The sequence below is a fragment of the Monodelphis domestica genome, chromosome 1 (genome assembly GCF_027887165.1).
Source record: "Monodelphis domestica isolate mMonDom1 chromosome 1, mMonDom1.pri, whole genome shotgun sequence".
Taxonomy (NCBI): domain Eukaryota; kingdom Metazoa; phylum Chordata; class Mammalia; order Didelphimorphia; family Didelphidae; genus Monodelphis; species Monodelphis domestica.
The window spans coordinates 212,135,542-212,159,632 of record NC_077227.1 but is presented as its reverse complement, the minus strand read 5'-3'; the positions used below and the strand labels follow the sequence as shown (position 1 = coordinate 212,159,632).

General features: G+C 36.9%; 1 protein-coding gene and 1 long non-coding RNA gene across 10 annotated transcripts in view; one reads left to right on the top strand and one right to left on the bottom strand.

The window, feature by feature from the left end:
• The window catches only part of LOC103098941 (uncharacterized), a 45,468-nt gene extending 38,409 nt beyond the window's left edge, over positions 1-7,059 (bottom strand). Inside the window, exons 1-2 of one of the 2 annotated variants that reach the window (XR_008914910.1) lie at positions 6,622-7,059; positions 5,818-5,985 (exon numbers count right to left, since the gene is read on the bottom strand). This is a non-coding gene — a long non-coding RNA (uncharacterized LOC103098941). The remainder of the gene's footprint in view (positions 1-5,817; positions 5,986-6,621) is intronic. The other variant, XR_457173.3, reaches the window with a different exon arrangement.
• AKAP6 (A-kinase anchoring protein 6) overlaps positions 1-24,091 on the top strand; it is a 616,970-nt gene that overhangs the window by 181,110 nt on the left and 411,769 nt on the right. The window contains exon 1 of one of the 8 annotated variants that reach the window (XM_056810400.1): positions 7,887-9,274. The exons of 5 other annotated variants lie outside the window; for them this stretch is intronic. Coding sequence is in view for 1 of the 3 variants with exons in the window: in XM_007472513.3 (XP_007472575.2) it covers positions 19,546-19,554 (9 nt within the window). In the remaining 2 variants the exon portion in view is untranslated. Of the gene's footprint in view, positions 1-7,886; positions 9,275-18,941; positions 19,782-24,091 lie in introns of those variants that run through there. 2 more of the 8 variants (XM_007472513.3, XM_056810399.1) reach the window with 2 other exon arrangements.

Genomic DNA, 24,091 nt, shown 5'->3' with positions numbered 1-24,091 from the left:
TAGCCATTTGCCAACTGATGGGCATTCCCTCAATTTCCAGTTCTTTGCCACTTCAAAGAAAGCTGCTATAAATATTTTAGAACATAAAGGTTCTTTTCCTTTTCCCTGATCACCTTAAGAAATAAACCTAATAGTAGTATTGCTGGGTCAGAAGACAAACACAGTTTTATAACTTTTTGCATATAATTCCAGATTGATCTCCAAAATGATTGGACCAATTCATTACCAAATTGGAAATCCTAAAAATTAAAGGTGAGATTAACAAAATTGAATATAAAAAAATCACTGAGTTAATAAATAAAACTAAGAATTGGTTATATGGGAAAAAAACCCCAGCAAAATAGATAAGCCATTGGTTAGCATGATTCTTTTAAGAAAGAGAAGAAAACCAAGTCACTGGTACCACAAATTAAAAGGTTGAATTTACCACTAATGAAGGTGAAATCAAAGCAATTGTTAGGTGTTATTTTGCATAATTATATGCCAACACAGCTAACAATTTAAGTGAAATGGAAGAATACTTACAAAAAATATAAAAGGAGGAAATAGAATATCTAAATATGCCTATTTTAGAAAAAGAAATTGAACATATCATAAATGAATTTTCCTAAGACAAAAAACATCAAGACTAGATGGATTTACAAATGAATTTTACCAAACATTTGAAGATCATCTAATACCAATATTAAATAAATTAAATAGTAGGCTCCTTTGGATGTACTTGTTATATTTGTAGGGACTTGATTCAAGTTGCACATGTCTGTCTGAGCCCACAACTATGTGGCCTTCAGATAAATGAGGACAAGTATGGTTAATTTAAGGCTACCCTACAAATAATAGTAGTAATAATGTTAATGACAATAATAATAATGATAGCTAATATTCTAATAATTGTCTTAGGGTAGCTAGGTGGTGGTACAATGGATACAGTGCCAAGCCTGAAGTCAGGAAGACTCATCTTGAATTTAAATCTGACCTTGGGCACTTACAAACTGGGTGATCCTATGTAAGTCATTTAACCCTATTTGCCTCAATTTCCTCATCTGGAAAATGACCTGGAGAAGGAAATGTCAAACCACTCTAGTATCTTTGCCAAGAAATCCCAAATGGGTTCAGAAAAAGTTGAATGTGACTAAAATGAATGAACAAATATTTATCTTGCACTTTAAATTTTGCAAAGCACTTTACATGTTATCTTGTTTGAATCTCACAACAACCTGGTGAGGTAGGTGCTTTTATGATACATAGTTTGCAGATGAGGAAACTGAAACACAAAAATTAAGTGATGTTCCAATGTCTCATGAATGTCTGAGGCAGGACTTAAACTCAGGTCTTCTTGACTCCCACATCCAGGACTCTTTGTGCTGTGCCAAATACTCTAGATCAAGAGTTCTAACCCTTTTTACCCTCTTAAAAGTTATTGAGGTCTACCCCTCACTCTCAGAACTTTTATTTATGTAGGTTTTAGTTTTCAATATTGATTGTATTTGAAATGAAAATGTCTTAATACTATTATGAAAGTAGTTTTGACCTCATAGTTCCCGTGAATGGGGATCATGCTGCTGTAGGTACTCAGTAACCAGTACACCTTAATCCTATCCCAGGATTTCCAAACTCTGCTTTTTCTAATCCTTTTCGATTCAGAGCAAGCATTTAACCTCCCTGCTTCAACTTTCTGACAACCCCAGAAATTATTCTTCCTTGGACTTTCTTTTATCACTTGCCAATCTTATCAGCATCTAAGAAGGAATCATTTTATAAATGTTCTGCTTCCAGTTGTGCAAAATTCAGGAGTTTCTGTGGCAGAGAGATATAAAAATTAGAGTTTGGTTGCTTTGGGGGTCAAATAAGCAAATCTCCTTTCAGATCTCTGGTAACTCCTGTTTTGACACTGGCACAATTCATTGTATATAGAGTATGAGGTGTTATGGAATCTGGAGCATTGACGACTGTAGATATTTGTTCTTTGACTAGTTCAGAGCCTAACGTTGATCTCTTATCTACCAGAACTAATCATAAACTTTTTGATAATGTGGAAGGTGATTATGAACTTTACCTATCTGCATTTTACTCTCAAGAAAATCATTTTTTACAGAAATAGTATATTTGGGAGGTGATTGCAATAAACCAGATAAAGAGAGTTGATATTGTAATGAGCAGAAAGATTAAAGTATCCTCATTACCAGAACATTTTATGAAGGATACCAACACAATAGGTTCACTGATAGGAATCTTAAATGAATAATAAGTAAAAACCAAACAAACAATTAATTGATAGACAATACAAAATATAAAAGTAACCACTTTGCAGGTGACCATAGGTGACCAACTACTTTGTAACTCCCAAACCAGCCATAATTTTAAACATAATTTTAATTTGCCAGTAGAGAAAAGAATGATTATTGCTCTTCAGATTGCATTTAAAGTGCCTGCTGCCACCAAACTAACTGAATGACATTGGATAACAATGGTTGCATTCATTGATGACCAACTATGATCTGGCCCTTTTTTAGGCTTTGAGAAGGTTGCGGTCCTTACCTCGAAGAGTTAACTGTTTGATGGATAAGACCAATACTCTAAAATAACTTTGACAGGATTGTTAAGAATTTGATGATAAGCCTGTGGATAAGTTGTACTCTGCATCTTTGGAGGCAGTATCCATTTTAGTGAGGTTTCAGATCCTTCAACATCTCAAAGTCAATGCACAGGAAAAGCATACATATCTATGATAGTTCCCAGAGGGAAATAAATGGATGTTAGGTCAGAGGGAGTTTCTTTGATAAGGTGGTACCCAATTTGTGAGAGAGGAAAGATTTCACAGATGGAAATGAGGTAGGTATAGCGAATGACAGGAGGGAAGGTACAAAAAGAGGAAAGGGCAGGATAGGCTTAGAGAAAGGCAAATATTGCATTGTGGCTAGATGACTATGTGAAGTGACATATGTAAAAGTTATGACATACAAAAACTTGGGTGGAGGGTCTTAGATGACAGGCTAGCAAGTGTGATCTTTGTTTAATAGATAATATGGAACAAGTGGAAGTTTCTGAGCCAGGAGAGTGACATGTGATTATTAAAATGTGTATGAAGGAAATTACAAGAGCTTTAAAACTAGACAGAATTTAAAGAGAATCAAGCATAATCTGTTCATTTTACTGTTATGGAAATTGAAGATAGTCTAAGCCTACAACCTCAGACTGTCAGAGTCAGTATTTGAACCCAGGTTTACTGTATTACTATTTTTATTGCCTTTCTTTGATTGCAAGAGGTTCAGTGAATTGGATTTGGCAATTGGAAGTGGCAGAGGCAAGTCTGGAGGCTATCTCAGTACTGCACCCAAGTGGTAACTAGGATGTGTGGGTGTTTAAGGAGGACTAACACCTCATGTGTGAGAGCTTGCCAAGTCCTTTTCAGGGCTGCTCATCTACCTTTGATGTCTGTCTGGCACTCAACTCTCACCTGTGGCTCCAAGAAGCTGTAGCATATGCAGCAGCTTCACCCTGGTAGAACATCTTGGCAGATGAGTTAAACCAGGTTTAGGATAACTGATGGGTCACAAACCATGTTAGTGAGGTAGAGGGGTGTCGACTCCAAGCACATGAAGACTCCCTCTGGTGAATGGACAGCTAAGAATAATTTGTTCCAGCAGCCATGAAGGTGACTGAAGTAGGCACTGTGGAATGCTTAGAGCTTGGTCAGAGATCAAAGATGCCAAACTCATCTATTACATCCTTGGCCATTACTAGTTGTTCTGAATTTTATCTTGCCACTGGACTCTGATAACTCTATAAGAGAGTATGAGCCTGATGACTTTGTGCAACTCTGCCTCACTTAAATCCAATTCAGGTGCCATTCAAGGCATAACACCATGTTATTATCATTGGTTTTCTTCAAAAATGAAGGACAAACAACTACAGCCTATATGAATGTGGGGACAGTGAGACTTTTTAAATTTATTGTAGAGAAGAAAATAGGTTGAGAAAATACTATCAAATTGGACTCAATAGGACTTGGTAACTAATTCAATATGGGATGATGGGTAGAAAAGGCATCAAATATTACAAATTTTGAGTCTGTGACAGGATTAACAGTCATGACATTCATGTGTAACCTGTGATCCAAGACTCAAGTTTTGGATTTGCACAGACCAAGTCCAGTCTTGGTACCCTCTTGATAACCATATTCTCTTTAGCTCCTGTCCCATCCAAGTTTTTCCTGGAAACACCAAAATTTGGCTTGTTTTGCTCCCACTCAGGGTTCCTAAAGAACATAAAAATTTCTTTGGTACTATTAAGACCTCCTAGGAGGTGTTTGGACCTGCTGCTGTCAAGGAAAAAAAAAATATCTCTACATGTAAACTATTTTTTCTTGTAATTCCCTCTAACTTCTCTAGGCTCCATCCTTTTCCTTTGTATCCCACTTGAAGGCTCAGTTCAATATCAGGCATAGGAACTGGCTATAAATCAATTTCTTTGATACTCAGATGAATTTGTGATCTCACCTATATGGTCCCTCCAACAGTATAGATTGCAATCTTTCCAGACTTTGTCATGCCTATGCAACTATTATTCATGACCTCCCCTTAAATCCTCTACAGAGTCCTCTATCTACAGAAATTGCATGGATACAAATACAGTATTATTACTTATTTTCTCTATATGATTAGCTCTTATTACAAAAAAGAGAATGTATTAATTACTGCTAACCCATATAACTAACTTTCTATTTCTATAAATTTTTTTATGAGAATGATGTAACCAAGGACTAATGTTTGAAATTGACCAAATTTTTAAAAATGATCTACATATATCCTAGGGGAATGAAGGTGTAGATAGGGAACAGATAGAATCTTTCACCAATTTTATTCCACGCTAAACTATATTTTTAGAGTAAGGAGATTACAATTTTATCTTTACAATAAAGAAAGAGCTAAGTATCTTCACTGTTACAATCAGGAGATAGCTAAATCCAATCTTCACACCATCCAGCTGCCCCTTGGACTTTTTAAAGTATTATTTTTTAATGTTCTTTATTACTAATAAAGAGGCAGCAAAACATCATGAATAGAGTATTGGGATTGGAGCCAAACAGACTTAGTTTTCATATTCTGCCTCCAAACTTTACTAGCTATGTAACCTTAAGCAAATCATTTAACCTCTAATGTGTTTCAGATGAGACTCTAGGACATTAGAATAAGTTCCCATGAAGAAGTTCCCATTCTGGCAAAATCAGAGATCTTTTAAGTAGTTTCCTAAGCCTATTCTAGGCTCTGCTTCCAAATTTATATTTTTCATCTCTCACCTGAGCTCCATACCCATATTTCAAGTCTGATTGACAATTCATATTTAAATCCAAGACCAAACTAATTCCCTCTCTCAATTTCTCTACAGAATTCTATGAGTAGTGGGTGTTCCCAAACATTAATCTTCTGATTGTAACAATGAAGATATTTAGTTCTTACTTTATAGTGAAGCTAGAATTTTAAGCTACAATCTATTTTTAGATTTTAACTACAAAAGGTGTTAAGTAACTATAAAAGGTGAATTAACCACAAAAAGGTGTTAAGTAACTACAAAAGGTGAACTTAACAAAAGAGGATTTAAGTAACCAGAAAAGATAAAATCTAACCAAAGAAGGTGAGAACTAAAGAATGGACAGTCCTGCAGAAAATCTAAACAAAGAAGGTGAGAAGTAAAGAACGGGCAGTCCTGGAGAAAAGCTTCTGCTGTGGTTGGTAGACTTGAAAATTTAGAGGAGGTGACACGAGAAAATGATCTTTAAATAGAGGGAAAAAAAGATGAAGACAGACAGTGAGTCACCTGGGTTTGGAGTAAAGGATCAGTCACTCGGAGCTGGGGGGAAGATGGGCATTCAGACATTCGAGCATTCGGAGAGTTGGTCACTGATTTGGAGTTGGACTGGAGGAACTGGACTCCTGGAAGAACTTGTGCAGGAAACCTCAGACTGTTTTTCCATTTGGACTGTCACTGTTAGTGAATGAAAAGGCTGACTTAGTGGACTTACTTTTCTCTTCCCCTGGCTGGGGCTTAGGATTCTAACTGGTATCAGAAGAAGCCAGAGTCTGTCTGTCTGTCTGTCTGTCTGTCTGTCTGTCTGTCTGTCTGTCTGTCTGTCTCTCTCTTATTTCTTAATATCTTCCTTTTATTGTAACTATTATAAATAAACTACCATAAATTCCATTTACTTTAGTAATTCATTTTGGGATTTATAAATTAAATCCCTAGCAACCACCTAATATATGTATTCAGAGTTCAATCACAATTTAATTTTAACAATGGCTCAGTAGATTAAGAACCAGTCCTAGAGACAGGCAGTCCTAGGTTCAAATCTGGCCTCAGATACTTCCTAGCTGTGTGACCTTGGGCAAGTCACTTAACTCCCATTGCCTAACCCTTACCACTCTTCTGCCTTGGAACCAATACACAATATTGATTATAAGATGGAAGGTAAGGGTTTTTTTTTTTAAAAGCCATGCATTTTTAGTAATAGAAAAATCTCTTTTCTGAAGCACTTGGAATTTTATTTTGTGACGTCAGTTCATTGTGAATATTCAAAGGTCTCTCTCATACCCCCCACACAGTAGAATAGGGGTATTTTCATACCTTTCCAAGAACCCACAAATGCTTGTTCCACATTCTGTCTGGGAGTCTTTCCAAAGATACAGTGTTCGAAATCCTAAGAATCTGGGAAATACCCAGTGTTCTTCCTTCTCTGTATATTAGCTTCTTCTCTGTGAAATGAAAAGGTTATCTTATCCTCTTCAGATGGCTTCTGCATCTAATGTTTTGTGACTCTAAATCATTACTTTAAAATATATTGTAATTCCCTATCACACTGAAACATGGACGTAGATCATTCTTATCTAAGTTTTTAAAAATCCAAGTACTAGGAGATAATAATTTTTGGTAGAATTTTCCAAAAAGTAAAGAATAGGCTTCCTGGTCAGTCATTTAAATGAAAATTTAAACCATGATTTAGATGGATTTATTTGAATTCAAATGACAAACCATTCTAGTATCTTTGTCTCCTCAAAAAAACACCTATATGAGGTCACAAAGAATCAGGCATGACACTGAAAGTATGAAGAGTCACCACCTGAAGTCAGATGCCCAACTGAAAATAACTGAAAATACAGCTGAGTCCTGTTTAGTGATGATGGCTCTCCTGAAGTCACCACATGTATCAGAATTTGCTCTCTTCAAAGATATTTTGCAAAATATGATCATTGATTCCATCTCAATGGAAATAGATAATGTAAACTCTATAGCCGCCCATATCTTTATAGTAATTGGCTAAAAGGTAAAGAGAATACGAAATCCCACTTTGATGTCTATAAAAAAACCTTTTTCTTTCAAGAGAGGAAAATATCTCTTTAAAGCCACTAATTAGATACTTTAGGGGAAATTAATTATCCAAATGAATCAGTACCTAGTTATAGTCAGTCAAAAGTATCTTTAGTCCTAAAATATCCAATATGCCATTGTTTTAATCACTATCTTCACACATTCCTCAACTAAAATGTAAGGAGATTTTTTTCCCCACTGAAAATCTGCATTTACATGAAAGAATTTATTTGGGAAATTTGCTAATCTAACCCCCCCAAAATATGTTGTCCCTAACTTTGCTGACATGCATTTATTCTGTACAATGAAGAATGCTTATGCATATTTAAACTTTCTGTCTATGTGATGAACTTATAGAAGCAATGAGAAAAGAATTTGAAGAACCAATTTCCTGACAAAAAATTTCCCTAGTAACATGCAGAATTTCAAATAAGCACTTACATTTCAAACCTAGAACTTGTACTTGGGTTTTATTAAATAATTTTGCTTTAAATTCAGAATTCTTTTTACCTCTTGCATGACCGCTACTTAAATGAGAATTAAAAATAGGATCCTCTGAAGTGTATGCCTCTTTATTCTGCCAGGATAGGGCTGCCCACAGAGCCTGGTTTTGATATCTTTCTTAAAATTTGCCACAGGCTTTGCTCTTGAGTCCTAGATAAAGGGCAGGCTGCCAGTTTTCTCTGAGGAAACGAAGCTTTGCAGGAGATAGAATACTGTAAGAGATTTTTCACTACTCCTAATATGAAATATTCCCTTTTTTCCCCATGGATGGAACTTCAAAGAATTTGAAATTGTGTCATCACTTTGTACTATGATTATGATCTGTGATTAATATTTTTCCAATCAAGATGTGTGTGTTCATTTTAACTGTAGTATATATCTTAGAATCATAGATTATAGGATCTAGAAGGGACTTTAGAGATATTAAAAATCATTTAGTCCACTCTATTTTTCTCATGTATTTGACACTCTTTTGTGACATCCCTTTTATGAGGAGTTTCTCACATTGGTCTCACCTAGAAAATCTGGAAACTTAACACTTGACACAAAGCAATTTGTTATCATCAACTCCCCCTTGCAAGCGCAGTATTCACAAAGCTCAAAGAATGCAAAACTTATTAATGAGTGGAAGAAAAAAATAGACTCCTTATTAGAGCTTATGGAAAATATGGATACTGTGATTGAAGAAATTTGGGCAAAGGCAGTAGAATGGATCTGCAAAGCAAGGAGAGCTCAGGACATTGGAACACACAGACCATCAGGGGATGGGAGAGAGAGTTCCATGGAAGTTTGAAAAAAGAGAGAGACAGTTGGATTCCCAGCTGCCTGAGATTCATTCTTCTTCTGCCTGAAGATGGTTGAGGACATACTTTCATCTCCTCTCTGGCCATTACCTTACTTCTTCCACTATGAATGGAAGGAATAGTCAGTCTTGCCCAGAAAAGACGCTGGCAGAGCTATTGCCATCTTATTTCTATTGAAGAGACTTATTTTTTCAAAGCCTTCAATTAGTATTACAATTCTCATTTAGGGACATCCTTTTTTCCTCTTTCCTAACCCCACCCTGATCTCCTTCTCCCCAAAGAATAAATAGATCTTTCAGCTAAATAACTTAGCCTAAAAGGGTTTTGTTACTGGAGAGAAGAATCAACTTAACGTCTGTGAAGGAAATCTCCATTAGGCTAGCTCAGTGGAAAAAGAACAGGAAGTGAAGAGGGGAAGTGCCCAAGATTTAGCTTCTCTCTTTTGCTCACTTCCTGGTGCAACATCTTTCAATTTCCCCATTACATTTCACCAAGTTTCCCTCTCTAGTACAATACCTATCAAAAAGCAGTCCTTCCCCAGACATCTAAGGTGTTGCTTCAGTTCATCAGTACTGGTACCTACCTCGGCTTTTCACAGCATCCAGGTAATGGAATTAATTGTAATAACAATTACTTTTCCCCAAATGTATAGGTCCTCCATATCGCACTGCCTGCAGTTATCCACAGTTCCCAGTAGTTGTTGTCGCTTGTCCTTTCCCCCCAAAAAAGGTCTCTTCTGTCCTGGCCATTTCACCATGGCAAAGGGAGGCATTTTATAATTCCCTGTGAAGGTTTCATCTTAGCTGAAATAATGACCCAGATCAGAATGGTTCCACCTAGAATCATTTCCTTGGTGTCACCCCAAAAACTTGCTCAGCAATACAGTACATGCAAGGATTTGCTGGAATCAGCTTAGACAACCTCCCAAGAGCCAATTGCTTAATTGTCAAAGTGAGCATTTTTGTCTCCCAAACTGGCAAATGTTATAAATAAGGGCTTGATATTTTTTGTTGTTGTTGATTGCCTAGACTTAAGACAGTAATGGAAAACGTGAATGATGCAGATTAAATATAGATGTATGTTGGGCATAATTTTGCTTTTTCTCTGCAAGCTGTTAAATATTTACCAGCATACATCCGGCCCTGTGAATTGCCCCTTTCACTTTGGGAGTGTTTTGGAATTCACAATCTGATATCTTCTTTCCCTTTTCCATCAGTGTGTTCCGTGGATCTAGAAGCATGACAAAACAGCTCACAGTCTCCCTAGCTATTGATAGGGCTATGAGTCTTAGAGCTGCATTAAACTTATTACAGTTATTAAAAATAACTGAAGGGCTCTCCCACCCCACCCCCATTTATAGGTTTAGGGGAGTTTGTTGGAAAAATCAACCACTTCCATGGGAAGAAGAAAAACTAAAGCAATCTCAGCTTCATATACTTGAAGAAATTGAGGTGCAAAAGAGACTGACATCAAATGTTAGAATCTAATTAGTGGCCATGAATGGTGGAACTGTGTGGTGTATTGATATGAGTGCTAGGTTTAGGATGATCTGAGTTCAAATGTGGCCTCAGACACAGTGCCTCTATGAACCTCTGTCTCTCTGTTTCCTCAACTGTACAATAGGGGTAATAATATTGTTGTGTTTGGGGTTTGGTCTTCCTCCAGAAGAATTTATCACATAAGCTTTGTACATCTTAGTCAAAGCTTTTTGGAGGATTATAGGGGAGAAGTGGCTTGGGCTGATGGTAGGAGAGCCAATGCTGCTTTTGACAGAATGGAACTATCTTCCTCCAGGGTAGTGAGGGGTAGGATTTTTATAGAGAAAAAAGTCAAGGTTCCTCTGCCCCCTCTTCTAGGCTAGGCTAAGGAAGATGAACACCCTTGGATAACTCCACACAGGAGGAAACGAAAGGAATTTTTCCTGATGCCTGTTCATTGGAGGGAGCCAAGTGTCCTGACAAGTATCCATGACCTTGGACTGGGGCTCAAGCTGATGCCATTTGATGTTCAGGAGTTCTAGCCCCCATAAGCACCCTTGGCCTTAGATTTGTGCAGGCATATATAGGGCCTAGTCTGATACCACTTGCTGCCTGACTCAGGGGGTCCCAACCCCCATCAATACCACCTATCATTTAGCATTGTTGTGAGAAACAAATGAAATAATCTTTGTAAAACACGTAACATAGAAACTAGCATATGGTAGGTGCTTAATAAATATTTATTTCCTTTTTTCATCTTATGACTTCTAGGTAAATTAATTCTACAAACACATATTAAATGCCCACCATGTCCTATACCTTGACACCCCAAACCAAACCAAACCAAAAACAAATTCTTGCCCTTAAGTAAATTACATTCCAATAAGAGATTGAATAACATATAAACATAACTACATGTGCACTTTAGAAAATGTTGAGGTATATAAATGAGGTCAAGTAGAAAACCCTTTGAAATTTAAGGTAAAAGAGATCAATTTTAGATGGCTGAAATAACAAAGATAATAGTGAATGAGGTGACACTAAACAGGTTCCCTTCTTTGAAGGAAGGATAGGATATTAATGGACAGAGATGGAGAGAGAGGAGTACAGAGGATGATCCAAGCATTGAGGACAGTATGTACAAGGGTAGATTAAGGTTAACCTACAGCTAGACTAGAATATAGTAGAAAGGGAGCAAATAAAATAAAACCGGAATAGAGTAAGAATAAATTATTCTGAGACTGTAAGTCAGGATTTTGGGATAAATCTGAGTTTGCTGCACCTTGTGTCTCCGTTCACAAGCCAAAAGTGGCCATGCCATGGATAGTCAATAGGCCACATGCTGCTTCCTAGCCAAAGCCCATTAGCATGTTGCCCTACCAGGTAGGTTTCCAGACCAGGAGAGAGCCATTTCTTCCTCAAACACATCACTTAAAACCCCCAGAGATGTCATTCCTTTTGAGTTCCTCCAGGTGGAAAGACTTGACCTCAGTCCAGATTGGAGGCCAGTCTTCCTGATGCCAGGAATCACTGGGAAGAAGAGGCAAGCCTCTTCCAATATTCCAGGGAGCCACAAAGCCTCTGGCATTCTCCCATAGTATGCATGCATATCCAATCAAAGGGGTCAATACTGGCCAAAATGGGTTTTCAAAACTCTCTTTTTTAAAAAAGGAAAGAGGGGTAAATTTATATAAAATTCACACAGGATTTGTTTCTGGAGGTAATTGGTGGATTCTTTGAATTTCTATTTTATCCTCTTAGTTAAGAATATCAGGTTAAAAATTAGAAGGGAAGTAACAAATTGGGAAGCAATCTTCATAACAAAAACCTCTGACAAAGGTCTAATTATTCAAATTTATAAAGAGCCAAACCAATTTTACAAAAAATCAAGCCATTCTCCAATTGATAAATGGGCAAAGGACATGAATAGGCAATTTTCAGTCAAAGAAATCAAAACTATTAATAAGCACATGAAAAAGTGTTCTAAATCTCTTATAATCATAGAAATGCAAATCAAAACAACTCTGAGGTATCACCTCACACCTAGCAGATTGGCTAACATGACAGCAAAGGAAAGTGATGAATGCTGGAGGGGATGTGGCAAAGTTGGGGCACTAATGCATTACTGATTGAGTTGTTAATTGATCCAACCATTTTGGAGGGCAATTTGGAACTATGCTCAAAGGGTGCTAAAACACTGTCTGCCCTTTGATCCAGCCAAAGCACTGCTGTGTTTGTACCCCAAAGAGATAATAAGGAAAAAAAGACATGTACAGAAATATTCATAGCTGCGCTCTTTGGGGTGGCAAAAAATGGGAAAATGAGGGGATGCCCTTCACCTGGGGAATGGCTGAACAAATTGTGGTATATGTTGGTGATGGAATACTATTGTGCTCGAAGGAATAATAAAGTGGAGGAATTCCATGGGAACTGAAATGACCTCCAGGAATTGATGCAGAGTGACAGGAGCAGAACCAGGAGAACATTGTACACAAAGACTGATACAATCACATATAATGAACTTCTCCATTAGTGGCAATGCAGTGATCCTGAACAACTTTGAGGAATCTATGAGAAAAAACATTATCCACATTCAGAGGAAAAACTGTGGGAGTAGAAACACAGAAGAAAAACAACTGCTTGAATACATGGGTCGAGGGATATTGCTGGGGATGTAGACTCTAAATGAACATCCTAATGCAAACACCAACAACATGAAAATAGGTTCTGATCAAGGACACAAGTAATACCCAATGAAATTACGCATTGACTGTGGGAAGGGTGAGTGAAGGGGAGGGAGGGAAATAATTTGATTATTGTAACCAAGGAATCATGTTCTAAATTGACTAAATAAATTAATTTAAAAAAAGAATATCAGCTTTCTTTTATTTGGCAATTTCTTATAATATGATGTTTAGCCTTTTTTTTTAACTTCTTAGCTTTATTATTTTTTAAACCTTTTTTAACCTTTACCTTTTGTCTTAGTATCAATTCTAAGACAGAAGAGTAACAAGAACTAGGTAATGGGGGCAATTAACTACTTTATTTTTATTCTTTTTATGTGTATTGTGTCTATACTTATATGTGTACTTGTATAAATCTTCCTTGTTAGAATATAACATTGTACATAAGGATTGTTTAGTATTTATATCCTGAACATCTAACAGACACATAAGAGGTACGTTAGACTGTGAGGTCCTTGAGGGTAAAGACTGTCTTTTGTCTTTCTTGGCACACCCAGTACTTAGCATAGTACCTGGAACATAGTAGGCCCTTCATAAACTCTGACTGAAACACTGTCTATACCTTTGTTAATTTGTTGATAGTGTTTTCTCCACAGGACCCATTTCTATCTGATTCCTAAGATAATGGCCATTTGTTACTTACATGGGTACATTTCTTTGGAGATGTGTGTGGGCGATGACTGAAGTTGATCTTTGAGATTGGGCATATTCCATATCACAATTATAAATACTAGAGAACAATTTCATCCCTCTTACCTCAGTATTCTCAACCTATGTCCAGGACATCATTGTGTCTGTCCCCAGCCCTCAAATATCTCTTTTTTTTAAATTTTATAATATTTTATTTGATCATTTCCAAGCATTATTCATTAAAGACAAAGATAATTTTCTTTTCCTCCTCCCCCACCCCCCATAGCCGACGCGTGATTCCACTGGGTATCACATGTGTTCTTGATTCGAACCCATTGCCATGTTGTTAATATTTGCATTAGAGTGTTCGTTTAGAGTCTCTCCTCTGTCATGTCCCCTCAACCGCTGTAGTCAGGCAGTTGCTTTTCCTCAGTGTTTCTACTCCCACAGTTTATCCTCTAGCCTTTTTTTTTTATCATGACTTTCAGGTAGTCCAATAAAATTCTTAGATTGTATCTCCAGGGTCTGTTTTCCAGGGCAGTTGTTTTTCAAGGAGATATTTAATATTTTCTTCTATTTTTCATTCTTTTCATTTTCTTTTTTAATGTCTTATGAAAAATTATTTCTTGATGTCTCATGAAGTCATTAGCTTCTATTTGCCTCACTATTTTTTAAGTAATGATTTTCTTCTGAGAGATTTTGAACCTCCTTTTCCACTTGGTAAATTCAGCTTTTTATGAAACTCTTTCTTCACTGGATTTTTGTACCTCTTTTTTCCATTTAGCCAATTTTATTTTTTAGCTGTTATTTTCTTCTTGCTTTACTTTCATTTCTCTTTTCCATTTTTCTTCTGCTTCTCTCATTTGATTTTTAAATTCCTTTTTGAGCCCTTACAGAGCCTGAGACCAATTCCTTTTTTTTTTTGAAGTTTTATATGTGGCTTCTTTGATTTCACTGTCCCCTTCTGTGTCTGTGCCTTTTTCTTTGTCTCCATAAATTTTTTTTTTCCTATGGCTAGGTTTTTGGTTTTTAGTTTTTGCTGTTTATATCACAGGCTTGGGGAGGGGCTCTGGGCCTCTCCTTAGGTTTAAACAGGCCAGGCACTTCAGACTGCCATGTGCTAAGGCTTGGAGTCTCACTGCAGCCTTGTGCTAGGACCCAGAACTTCAAGGGATGGGCATGGAGTGCTCTGCTATTGCCCTAGGTAGGGTCTCAGGGTCTCAAAGTTGGCTTGTACCTAGGTTTAGAATGTGGAGCAGTAGATGAGGGGGATGTATTCCTTGGTACCTGGCTTTGCTTCAGGCTCCCCTTTTATCCCAGTGAAATAGACTCTTTCTTCCTACATTCAAGTTGTTTTCTGTAGGAGGGTTACTTTGTTCTATCCCCATGTTGGCTCTGGCACTCCAATATTCATTTTGAAGCATTGTTTTAAGGTTGGTTTGCAAGGATTCTCAGAAAAATTCCAGCTTTCCATAATGCTACTCCACTATCTTGGCTCTGCCTCTTGGTAAATATTTTTATACCCAACATTCCAGGTTCAGATGCAATTTCATCTTGTTCTTTCTTGTATATTGAAATGTTGGTGTTTGTTGATAATAATGCAAAAGAAAGTATAATTTTAAAAAACCTAAAAGGAAATACAGGGAAGAGCCAACAGTTTTGATAGGGTAAGGATGTAGAGAGAGCAAGTAGAGATAGCAGTATAGATTATACTTTCTAGAAATTTAGCATTGAAGGGAAACAGGATGATACCTTGAGGAACGGGAGAGAAAAGTAAAGTCTTCTTAATAATAGGGAGAGTAACTTAACTTTTTAATTCCCTTAGACAACTAAGACTACAAATTTTAGAGAAGTTGGCACAGGTATTTTCTTCACTGAATTCCTCTATCCCAATGACAGGATAGGTCTAGTTTTTTTTTTTTTTAAGTGTAGGGGGTCCTGAGAAATCTAGTATTCTATCCATTATTATCATTTTCAATTTTCCATTTTTTGCATTATTTGATGTTTGCTTTGGTATCATCTATGCAGAGCACAGTGCCTGGTCCATAGCAAGTACATAATAAATGTAATCTGACTCTTTGTCTTTTCATATATTTATCTTCTATATCTATTTCTCATGCAAGCCATTCAGGTTCAATGTTAGGACAAAAATGAGGCACTCCCAAAGAAGAAGGTTTATTAATTTATAGTAATGGAAGTGAGAAAAGGTATTTCCATTCCCAGGGATCCTGAATTCATTTGCCTTGGACCCTACCATTATTGATAGGCTTTCTCTTGGTAGTTGTTGCTGCTGATGATGAGGTAGATCCACTCTCCACAATGGTTTCCCTCTTCAATGTGGGAGCTGATAGGAAGTGGGTCATTTTGATGTGATTTGGTGGGAGCACTGCTATTCCCAAGGTTCCTGGGCCATTTTCCTGAGAGAAAAAGTGGTCAAGATCATGGTGATGCTTTGACTTACCTTTAATTTGCTGACGTCTATCACTCCCTTAGGGACCCTCGCTGCTATAGCTTGACCAACCCTTTCTCCACAAGAACTGCTTGTCTAGATCACAGTTATGAGAGTTGACCTAGAAACAAGACTAGTGGTATGGAAGACAGGGTTTCTTGTGCTTTAGTGACGTGGAGGAAAAACAAGGAAGAACAGTTAGAATCAAAGAGAACCGTGTTATGAAAACTTAGGAGGGGCTTGTGAAGAAGCATCCAACAGTGTCAGATGCTGCAGAGGTAAGAGGATCAGAATTGGGGAAAGCCATTTGATTGGGCAAGTTAAGAGATAACTGTGAACTGTAAAGAAGGTAGTTTCTGTAGAAGATGAGGTCAGAAGCCATATTGCACAGTTTAGAAAAGTGAAAAGAGATGAAACAGAAGCACTGATCACTGTTGATATTCTCTTGGCTATTTTTTGGCACAATAAGGTCTGAGAAGATTGAAAAGTAGTAAATATCATCTCATAAAGTAGAAAGAAGTCATTGAGGTTAACTCCAAGCTAAAGAAAATTTAGCAAAATGTCCAACTAAGCAAAACTATCCAAAGGGCCTTCAAAGATAAACAAACAAACATGGAGAAGAATATAAACAAAAGAAAGTTGGAAAGGGTTAGCAAAAATTATTATAAAGGGGCTGCTAGGTAGCATAGTAGCATACCAGGGTTGGAGTCAGGAGGATCTGTGTTCAAATCTGGCCTCAGACATGCCATAGCTATGTGACCCTGGATAAGTCATTTAACTCCCATTGCCAAATCCTTGCTGATTTCCTATCTTATAATTGTTACTAAGAAGGTGAGGATTATAAAAACATTTAAAAATTATTATTACAAAAGAAGGAACTGTGGTATAGTCAAACTGGTCGTATAGCTGACCATGAATGTAGGATTACATGGGTTTAAGTTCTACTGTCTCTTTCGTCCTCACTGTTGTTAAAATTTTATGGTTGGACCAAATTATTTAATTGGTGGTCTCCAGGGATTTAATTACTAAATCCCCAAATGAATTACTCAAGTAAAATAGAATTTATGTGGTTTGTTTTACAATAGAGGGAAGATATTAAGGAAGAGACAAAAAGGGAGAGAGAGAGAGAGAGAGAGAGAGAGAGAGAGAGAGAGAGAGAGAGAGAGAGAGAGAGAGAGAGAGAGAGACCGAGACCAACAGACAGACAGACAGACAAAGCTTCAGCTTCCTCTGAACCAGTTAGAAATTTTAAGTCACCAGTCAGGGGAAAGGAGTCTCAAGACAATGGGCCTCTCTCAGAGGTTCATACCTCCAGAAAGGGCAAGAAAAAGAAGTCAGCCTTTACACTCACCATGGTGACCATTTAAAGGAAGGCAGTCTGAGGTCTTCTGCACAAGCTCCTCCAGGGGTCCAGTTCCACAGCCAAGTGTCTTCACTCCAAGTCTGAGTATCTGTCTTCTAATCTCTCCTCAAGTGTCTGAATTGTTCTTCACTCCAAGTCTGAGTGACTGATGATCTTCCAGTCTGAGTCACTGAAGATTGATCTTTGTATGCCTCTGTTTCCTCTATTCTCTCTTGTATTACCTCCCGTAAATTTTATGTCTACCAATCACAGCAGATGCTCCTCTTCAGGACTGCCCACTCCGTGTATGAAATGGGTATTCATACCTTTTGTGGTTAGTTAACACCTTTTTGTGGTTAGTTAACACCTTTTTGTAGTTAAAATGGGTAGATCTACTTTAAATACTGAGTTAACACTTTTGGGGATTAAAATCTAAAAATATACAGGGGATTACAATTCAATCTTTACAATAAAGGAAGAGCTAAGTACCTTCATTGTTACAATAGGGAGAATAAATCCAATCTTCACACTGTTGTTTGAAATAAAATAGTGCAGTGGATATATCTCCAGGCTTAGAGTCAGGAAGATATGAGTTCAAAGCCTTCAGACACTAGCTGTGTGACCCTGGGGAAGTCACTTACTTAATTCTGTTTGCCTCAGTGTCCTCATGTATAAAATGAATTGGAGAAGGAAATGTCAAATAATTATAGTGTCTTTGCCAAGAAAATCTCAAATGGGGTCATAAGAAGATGGTCACATAACTAAAATGATTGAATAACAACCACTACTTGGATACAGGTGCCATGAATCCTAGTGCTACCTCTGACATACTGGTACTATGACCCTGGTCAAGTCATTTAATCTTCTAATACTATAAGTAAAGCTTGATGACAATAAATGACAGAGAAGGTGCTGACCTTCATGAGTGGTGGGAATTTCCTCCTGTGAGAGTTTCTTATACTGCTGAAATCACAGATTTACTCCCCATTATTATAACAAACTTTTCTATATCAAGGATAGCAAACATCATACTCGAATCCTAATACTATATAACCCCTAAGCTGTTTATAGGGGAAGTAGAAATGTTAACAAAGAGAGAGAAGTTGGGGAAAACAATTGATTGGGTCTAGTATGAGGTATCCCAAAAGACCTAGGGCACCAAGACTTTTTGGACGACCTTATAAATATAGAGGATGGCCATGTTGGAGGGGAGACAATTCTGAATACTAAAGAACTTGTTTACCAGCTATAGAAAAAGCTAATCCTATAAAATAGTTATAATTGTACAAAAGAGACACAAGTATTTGATTTAGAGTCTTATGAAATTATATCAAGTAGGATTTTCTTTTTCTTTATTTCCTTGAAGGAAACTTGGAATGAATTTTGCTTCTTTAAATGGTCTGTGGTTCTTTGGTCTGCTATTTAATGCAGTTTTTTTTAATGAAACAAAACACAGGGTGTCTCTGGGTGCCCCTAGGGTTAAGAATTATTTTTAAAAAACAGAACTGCCACATGTCACCCAGATGTCTCATATTTATTATATATTCCCCGATGAGTCACATTTCAGACAGCCTTAGTTTTTTTCCAATTCATTTGCTATAAGTCTAACTGCCAGTGGAAGATATTACAATAATAATAGTAACTAAAGTGCAATGCTTTAAAATTTACCAAATATTTTGCATATCTTCTCATCTGACCCTCACAACAACTTTATGAGGTGGGTAATATTATCCTCATTTTACATGGGGAAACTGAGGCCTAAGATGTTAAATGACCTGCTCAAAGGATGCACAGTTTGTAATTGTCTGAGATAGAATTTGAACTTCTGTTTTCCTGATTCCATGTCCAGAGCTCTGGTCACTGTACTATCTAGCTGTTAAAAGACACCATAGACAATCTCAGTCTTTCTCCCCAACTAAAGGGGAAATGGAACCACTTCCCTGGCATTTAAGGAAGCTCAGAAGAGATTGAAAGCTGCCCTCACTGAGTTTTACAGTGTAACTAAGAGACTGTCACATTAGACCCCTCCTTTACCATGCTGGTGGTTCAGCTCACATTCTCCAGGAACTTAGGTCAGTGCCTAAAATAACCCAGCTAGTGGTGAGGGGGCAAATGTTGAGTGAAATTCCAGTCCCTGTCTGTGATCCCTGTGACTGAGGAGCTGAAACGTTATGGTAGTTTCCAATATGCAGAGGGGCCCGTAGGTGGAAACTCGATGAACCTCTAAGTCTGAATGTTGGAGGTTAGGGATTCTTTTCTTTGTCTCTGAAATGATGGCAGTTTACTCAGCACTGGACCTGACATGGGTCACCTTGTCTATTTGAAGCTTCTCTCTTTTGATTTTAATATATCATCTATTTGTGGAATAGCTGGCTGAGGCTGGTGGCTTTGTTGAGGGAAAAGAACTTGAGGCAGCTCATTTAGAACAAAGCTGTGGTTGGAACCCCCTTTTTTACCTGCACAACTCAGGTAGGACTCAGTTTGCTTTGGAATTCTGTATGAAATGTTGAAAATGGGTCAGATCCTGCAGAGTTTGACAGCCTTTCATGAACAGTCCTTCTTTATGGCTTAGCTTGCATTTCATGCCATAAATCTGTGTGGTCATGATTAATTAAGCCACTTCAACTCTCTGGGACTCAGTTTACTCATTTGTAAAAATGACTTAATTAGAAGAGATGATCTCTAAGATGCCTCCCATCTCTGAAGTTCTGTGAATCTAAAAATGGCTTCTTAGATTCTAGGATAGCAAAAGGACTAATAAACAGATAATTAAAAAATAAATAATCATAAATAAAACTCACTTATTGTGTAGTTTATCTGACAATAAATGTCTTTTTAAAAATAATTTTCCTTGCCCACTTTCATTTACCTTGCTTAAAGTCTCATCTAAAAAAATTAGAAATGATTTATCTTTGCAGAAAGGATTGAGAGAAAATATTAAAACTTTCCTGGAATCCCATTCCCAGAATACACAATTTTCATATTTTTTCTCAGCTAGTGCTTGAGTGTTACTTCCTTCTTCTCTAAACACTTCTGGAAAATGTTCATCTGACTGTATGATGTATCATTGTAATCAACATGAGATGCTATGCTGTTATTGTTCTTCCAGCTCAAAGCTAGCCCTATGTTGTTGGGTATCAAATTTAATTATGTCTTTAAAAAACTCTGTCATCTAAAAATAACTCTGGTTGTTGTGTAAACTGACATCCTTGGAATGTTCACATGGGTAGATTATTTTATCATGTAGCTATTTAGCCGAAAGGGTGTAGATTATTTTATATAATACATCTACTTCTTAAAAATTGTGTTTAACCATACATGGTGGAGTATGCCAATCATCCCACCTAGTGGAAAAGTTGAAGCCAGTGGAACTTGTAAGCTCTGGAATTCTGAACTGCAGAGAGCTATGCCAATTGGCTGCCTGCACAATATAGGACCAATATGGTGAGCCCCTGGCAGTTGGAGGCCACCAGGTTGCCTACGGATGATTGAGTCAGCTTAGGTTGGAAAGAGAACAAAACTCCCATGCCAGTTGGAATGGTATTAAGTCCATGAACAGCCTTTGTACTTCCACTCTGGGCAATATAGAAAAAACCAATATTTAATAATAATAATAAAAATAAATTATATCTTATATTTGATAGATCATATTATATTAGTATATTATATCAACATATTCTTATATATCAGTGTAGTGACAAAACATATTTACATAATATGACATTAATTATCATGGCAAGAGAACTAATGAAACTCACTTATCTGACAATGCCTTTTTAAAATAATTTGCCTCCACCTTTATTTATCTTGTTTAAAGTCTCATCTAAGAATAAAAAAGTGTAGTTGGTTTATTGTTGAAGGAAAGATGGGGAGAAAATATAAAGCCCTTTCCTTCATAACATTTCAAGACTCTGTGATATTCAGATTTTTCCAAGCTTGTATTTATTTGGATTTTACTTCCTTCTTTTCTAAATATGTCTGCAAAATGTTCAGCTGATTTTGTGATGTATCAGCATAATCAACATGAGATTCTATAATGTTATGGTTTTAATAATGATAGATTATCAAATTGCTGGATCCAACCAGTGTTTAAGAATAATAATTATTAGTATTAAAAGTGAAACATATATGTTTAAATTAATTATATTTTAAATGTAAAATTGAAATGTAAAAATAAATTTAAATAAATTTTGAATATGAATTGAAATTTTAAACCTAAGAAAATGACCATAAAAGCATGTGGTATTTCCTTTTATAAAAGGGACATGAATGTTTTTGTGAAGCAAATTAGTTCACTTTTATTTGGCTCATTTTTGGGTGGGTGGGGGGAATAGCAAGTTTTCTTAAAATGGGATATAACTCTTTTTTCAGGTAATAGTGTTCCCCCCTAACTTTTAGTTATATAATTCCATACCTATGGCCTTATAGCTAATGTAAAGTATTATATACTGTGATGTAGGACTTCAAGTTAAATGGCAAATTGGAGAGAGTACCTGACCTGAGGTCAGGAAGACTCACCTTCCTGAGTTCAAATCTGGTCTCAGGCACTTACTTGTCTGTGTGATCTTGGGTAAGTCACTTAACCCTGTTTGCCTTAGTTTACTCATCTGGACAGTGAACTGAAGAAGGAAAAAGTAAAACCACTCCAGTATCTTTGCCAAGAAAACCCCAAAAGGGGGTCATAAAAACGTAGACATAGTGGCTGAATAACCACAACAACAAGAGCAAAGAACTACCTTTTAAAAGATTATTATTAAAGATGATTATTAAGGGCTTCTTCAGTGCCATATAAATAGCAAGCACTTTGGGATGTCTATCAGAATTAGCTTTATTGAGGGATCTAGGGGTGTGCTGTCCAACACCTGAGGCTAAGCATGGCTAGTATTGACTGGTGAGAAATTAGTGGAAGAAAGGTGTGTAATCTCAAAGGCAGGAAGGATTTGTTTGGGGAGACTAATATTCTGACCCTTAAAGTAATACACAAGTATGGATTCTCATGATGAAATGGTAACCTTTGCTCTTTTACCTACTGTTTCATTCATAGGAAATAAGTAGGCTAAATATTGTCAGTTGTAGCAGGACAGACACGCTACTCAATACTCACATCCTGTGAGGAAATCCACTAAGCGGTCGCTAATGCCCATATTTTAGTTTTTAACTTTTCTATGCTATCTTATTTAATGACTTAGCCTTTCTGCCAAATGCCACCCACAGTATATGCTAGATCCGGTGATCATGGGCCCATAGCCCGAGGCTGAGAAATGATATTCAGAAGTATTTGTTGTGTTTCCAAGTGGGTTTATGTTTTTGGCTAGCTGACCAGTGACCAAATGCACCTCCTCTTTCAAGAGTGTCTCTATACCTGCTATTTCCCTTTATAGGGTAGAAAGAATCCCTTTTAAACATCAGGCAGTTCTTTAGAGTTATTGCCTGGATTCTCTGCCCTGATCTGTACTGCCAGAAACCACCCCAAAGCTCCTGCAGGTGAGTAATGACCATAAGATATTATTTTTGAAGGAGAGTTGTTTTTTTTTTTTGCCATGAAGACTTAAGTCTTCTTAAATGCTTCATGATCTTAAACAAATTAGTTCATGTCTCTAGACCTCCATTTCTTCACCATAAAAGCATCTGGTAGTGCAATTGTCTTGAGGGCTGGGACTGGAAATAGGACAACCTGAGTTAAAAAGCTGACCTCAGACACTTCTGAACTGTGTGACCCTAGGCAAACCACTTAACCTCTGTTTGCCTCAGTTTCCTCTTCTGTAAAAGAGAAATAGTAACAGCACATACCTCCCAGAATTATTATGAGTATTAAGGGAGGTCATATTTGCAAAGCACTTAGCACCGAGCCTGGCATGGAATGTAACGTGATCTAATGTAATATAATGTAATGTAATGCAACGTAATGTTCAGCGGTTCCAATCATAACTAACTCTTTGTGACCCCATTTTGGGGGTTTTCTTGGCAAAGGCACTGGAGTGGTTTGCCATTTCTTTCCGCAGATCATTTTTATAGTTGAGGAACTGAGGCAAACAAGGTTCAATAACTTTCTTAGGGTCACAGAGCTAATAAGTATCTGAGGCCAGAAGGAAGGCTTCTTGATTCCAAGACTCGTGCTCTAACCACTGTGAACCTAGTAGGTGCTATACAAATGTTAGTTATTATTATTTTTATTTCTAAAGAGATCTCTTCAAATTAGATAACCATGGTATGGTAGAAAAGGAACTGTGTCTGGATTTGGAGAAGGAATCTAATCGTTTTTTTAAAGCCACTGTCACTTAATAACTCTTTATTCTTAGGCAAATCATTAAAATTTGGGGGCTTCAGTTATCTATTCTATAAAATGAGGAAATTGGATTAGATGGTTTCTGAAGCCACCCCCAAAAATCCATGTTTTAATAATCCCAGGATTCTCATTTCTATGACTATAATTCTATAACTCTGTAAGAAGAAAACTAACAATTTAGTACCACAGTATTAGATCCATTGGTCTGTAGTCTTATAGTTTACAATAAAAGCAATAGCCAATACCATTTACAAAATGCTTTAAAATTTGCAAAGCCCTTTAAGATATATTGTCTTATTTTATCCATATAGCAACTCTAGGAGGCTGGCTAGAATACATTTTCCCAGTTCCTAAGAGCAGAGATTTTGTTTTTGTGTTGGTGGGAGGTTACAGAAAAGAGGAGATATGAAGGGAATCAGGTGGAATGGAAAAATTATATGTCTTTTGCAATTGTTATTCCTTATATTTTACTTTTCTTTTTAAATCTCACTAA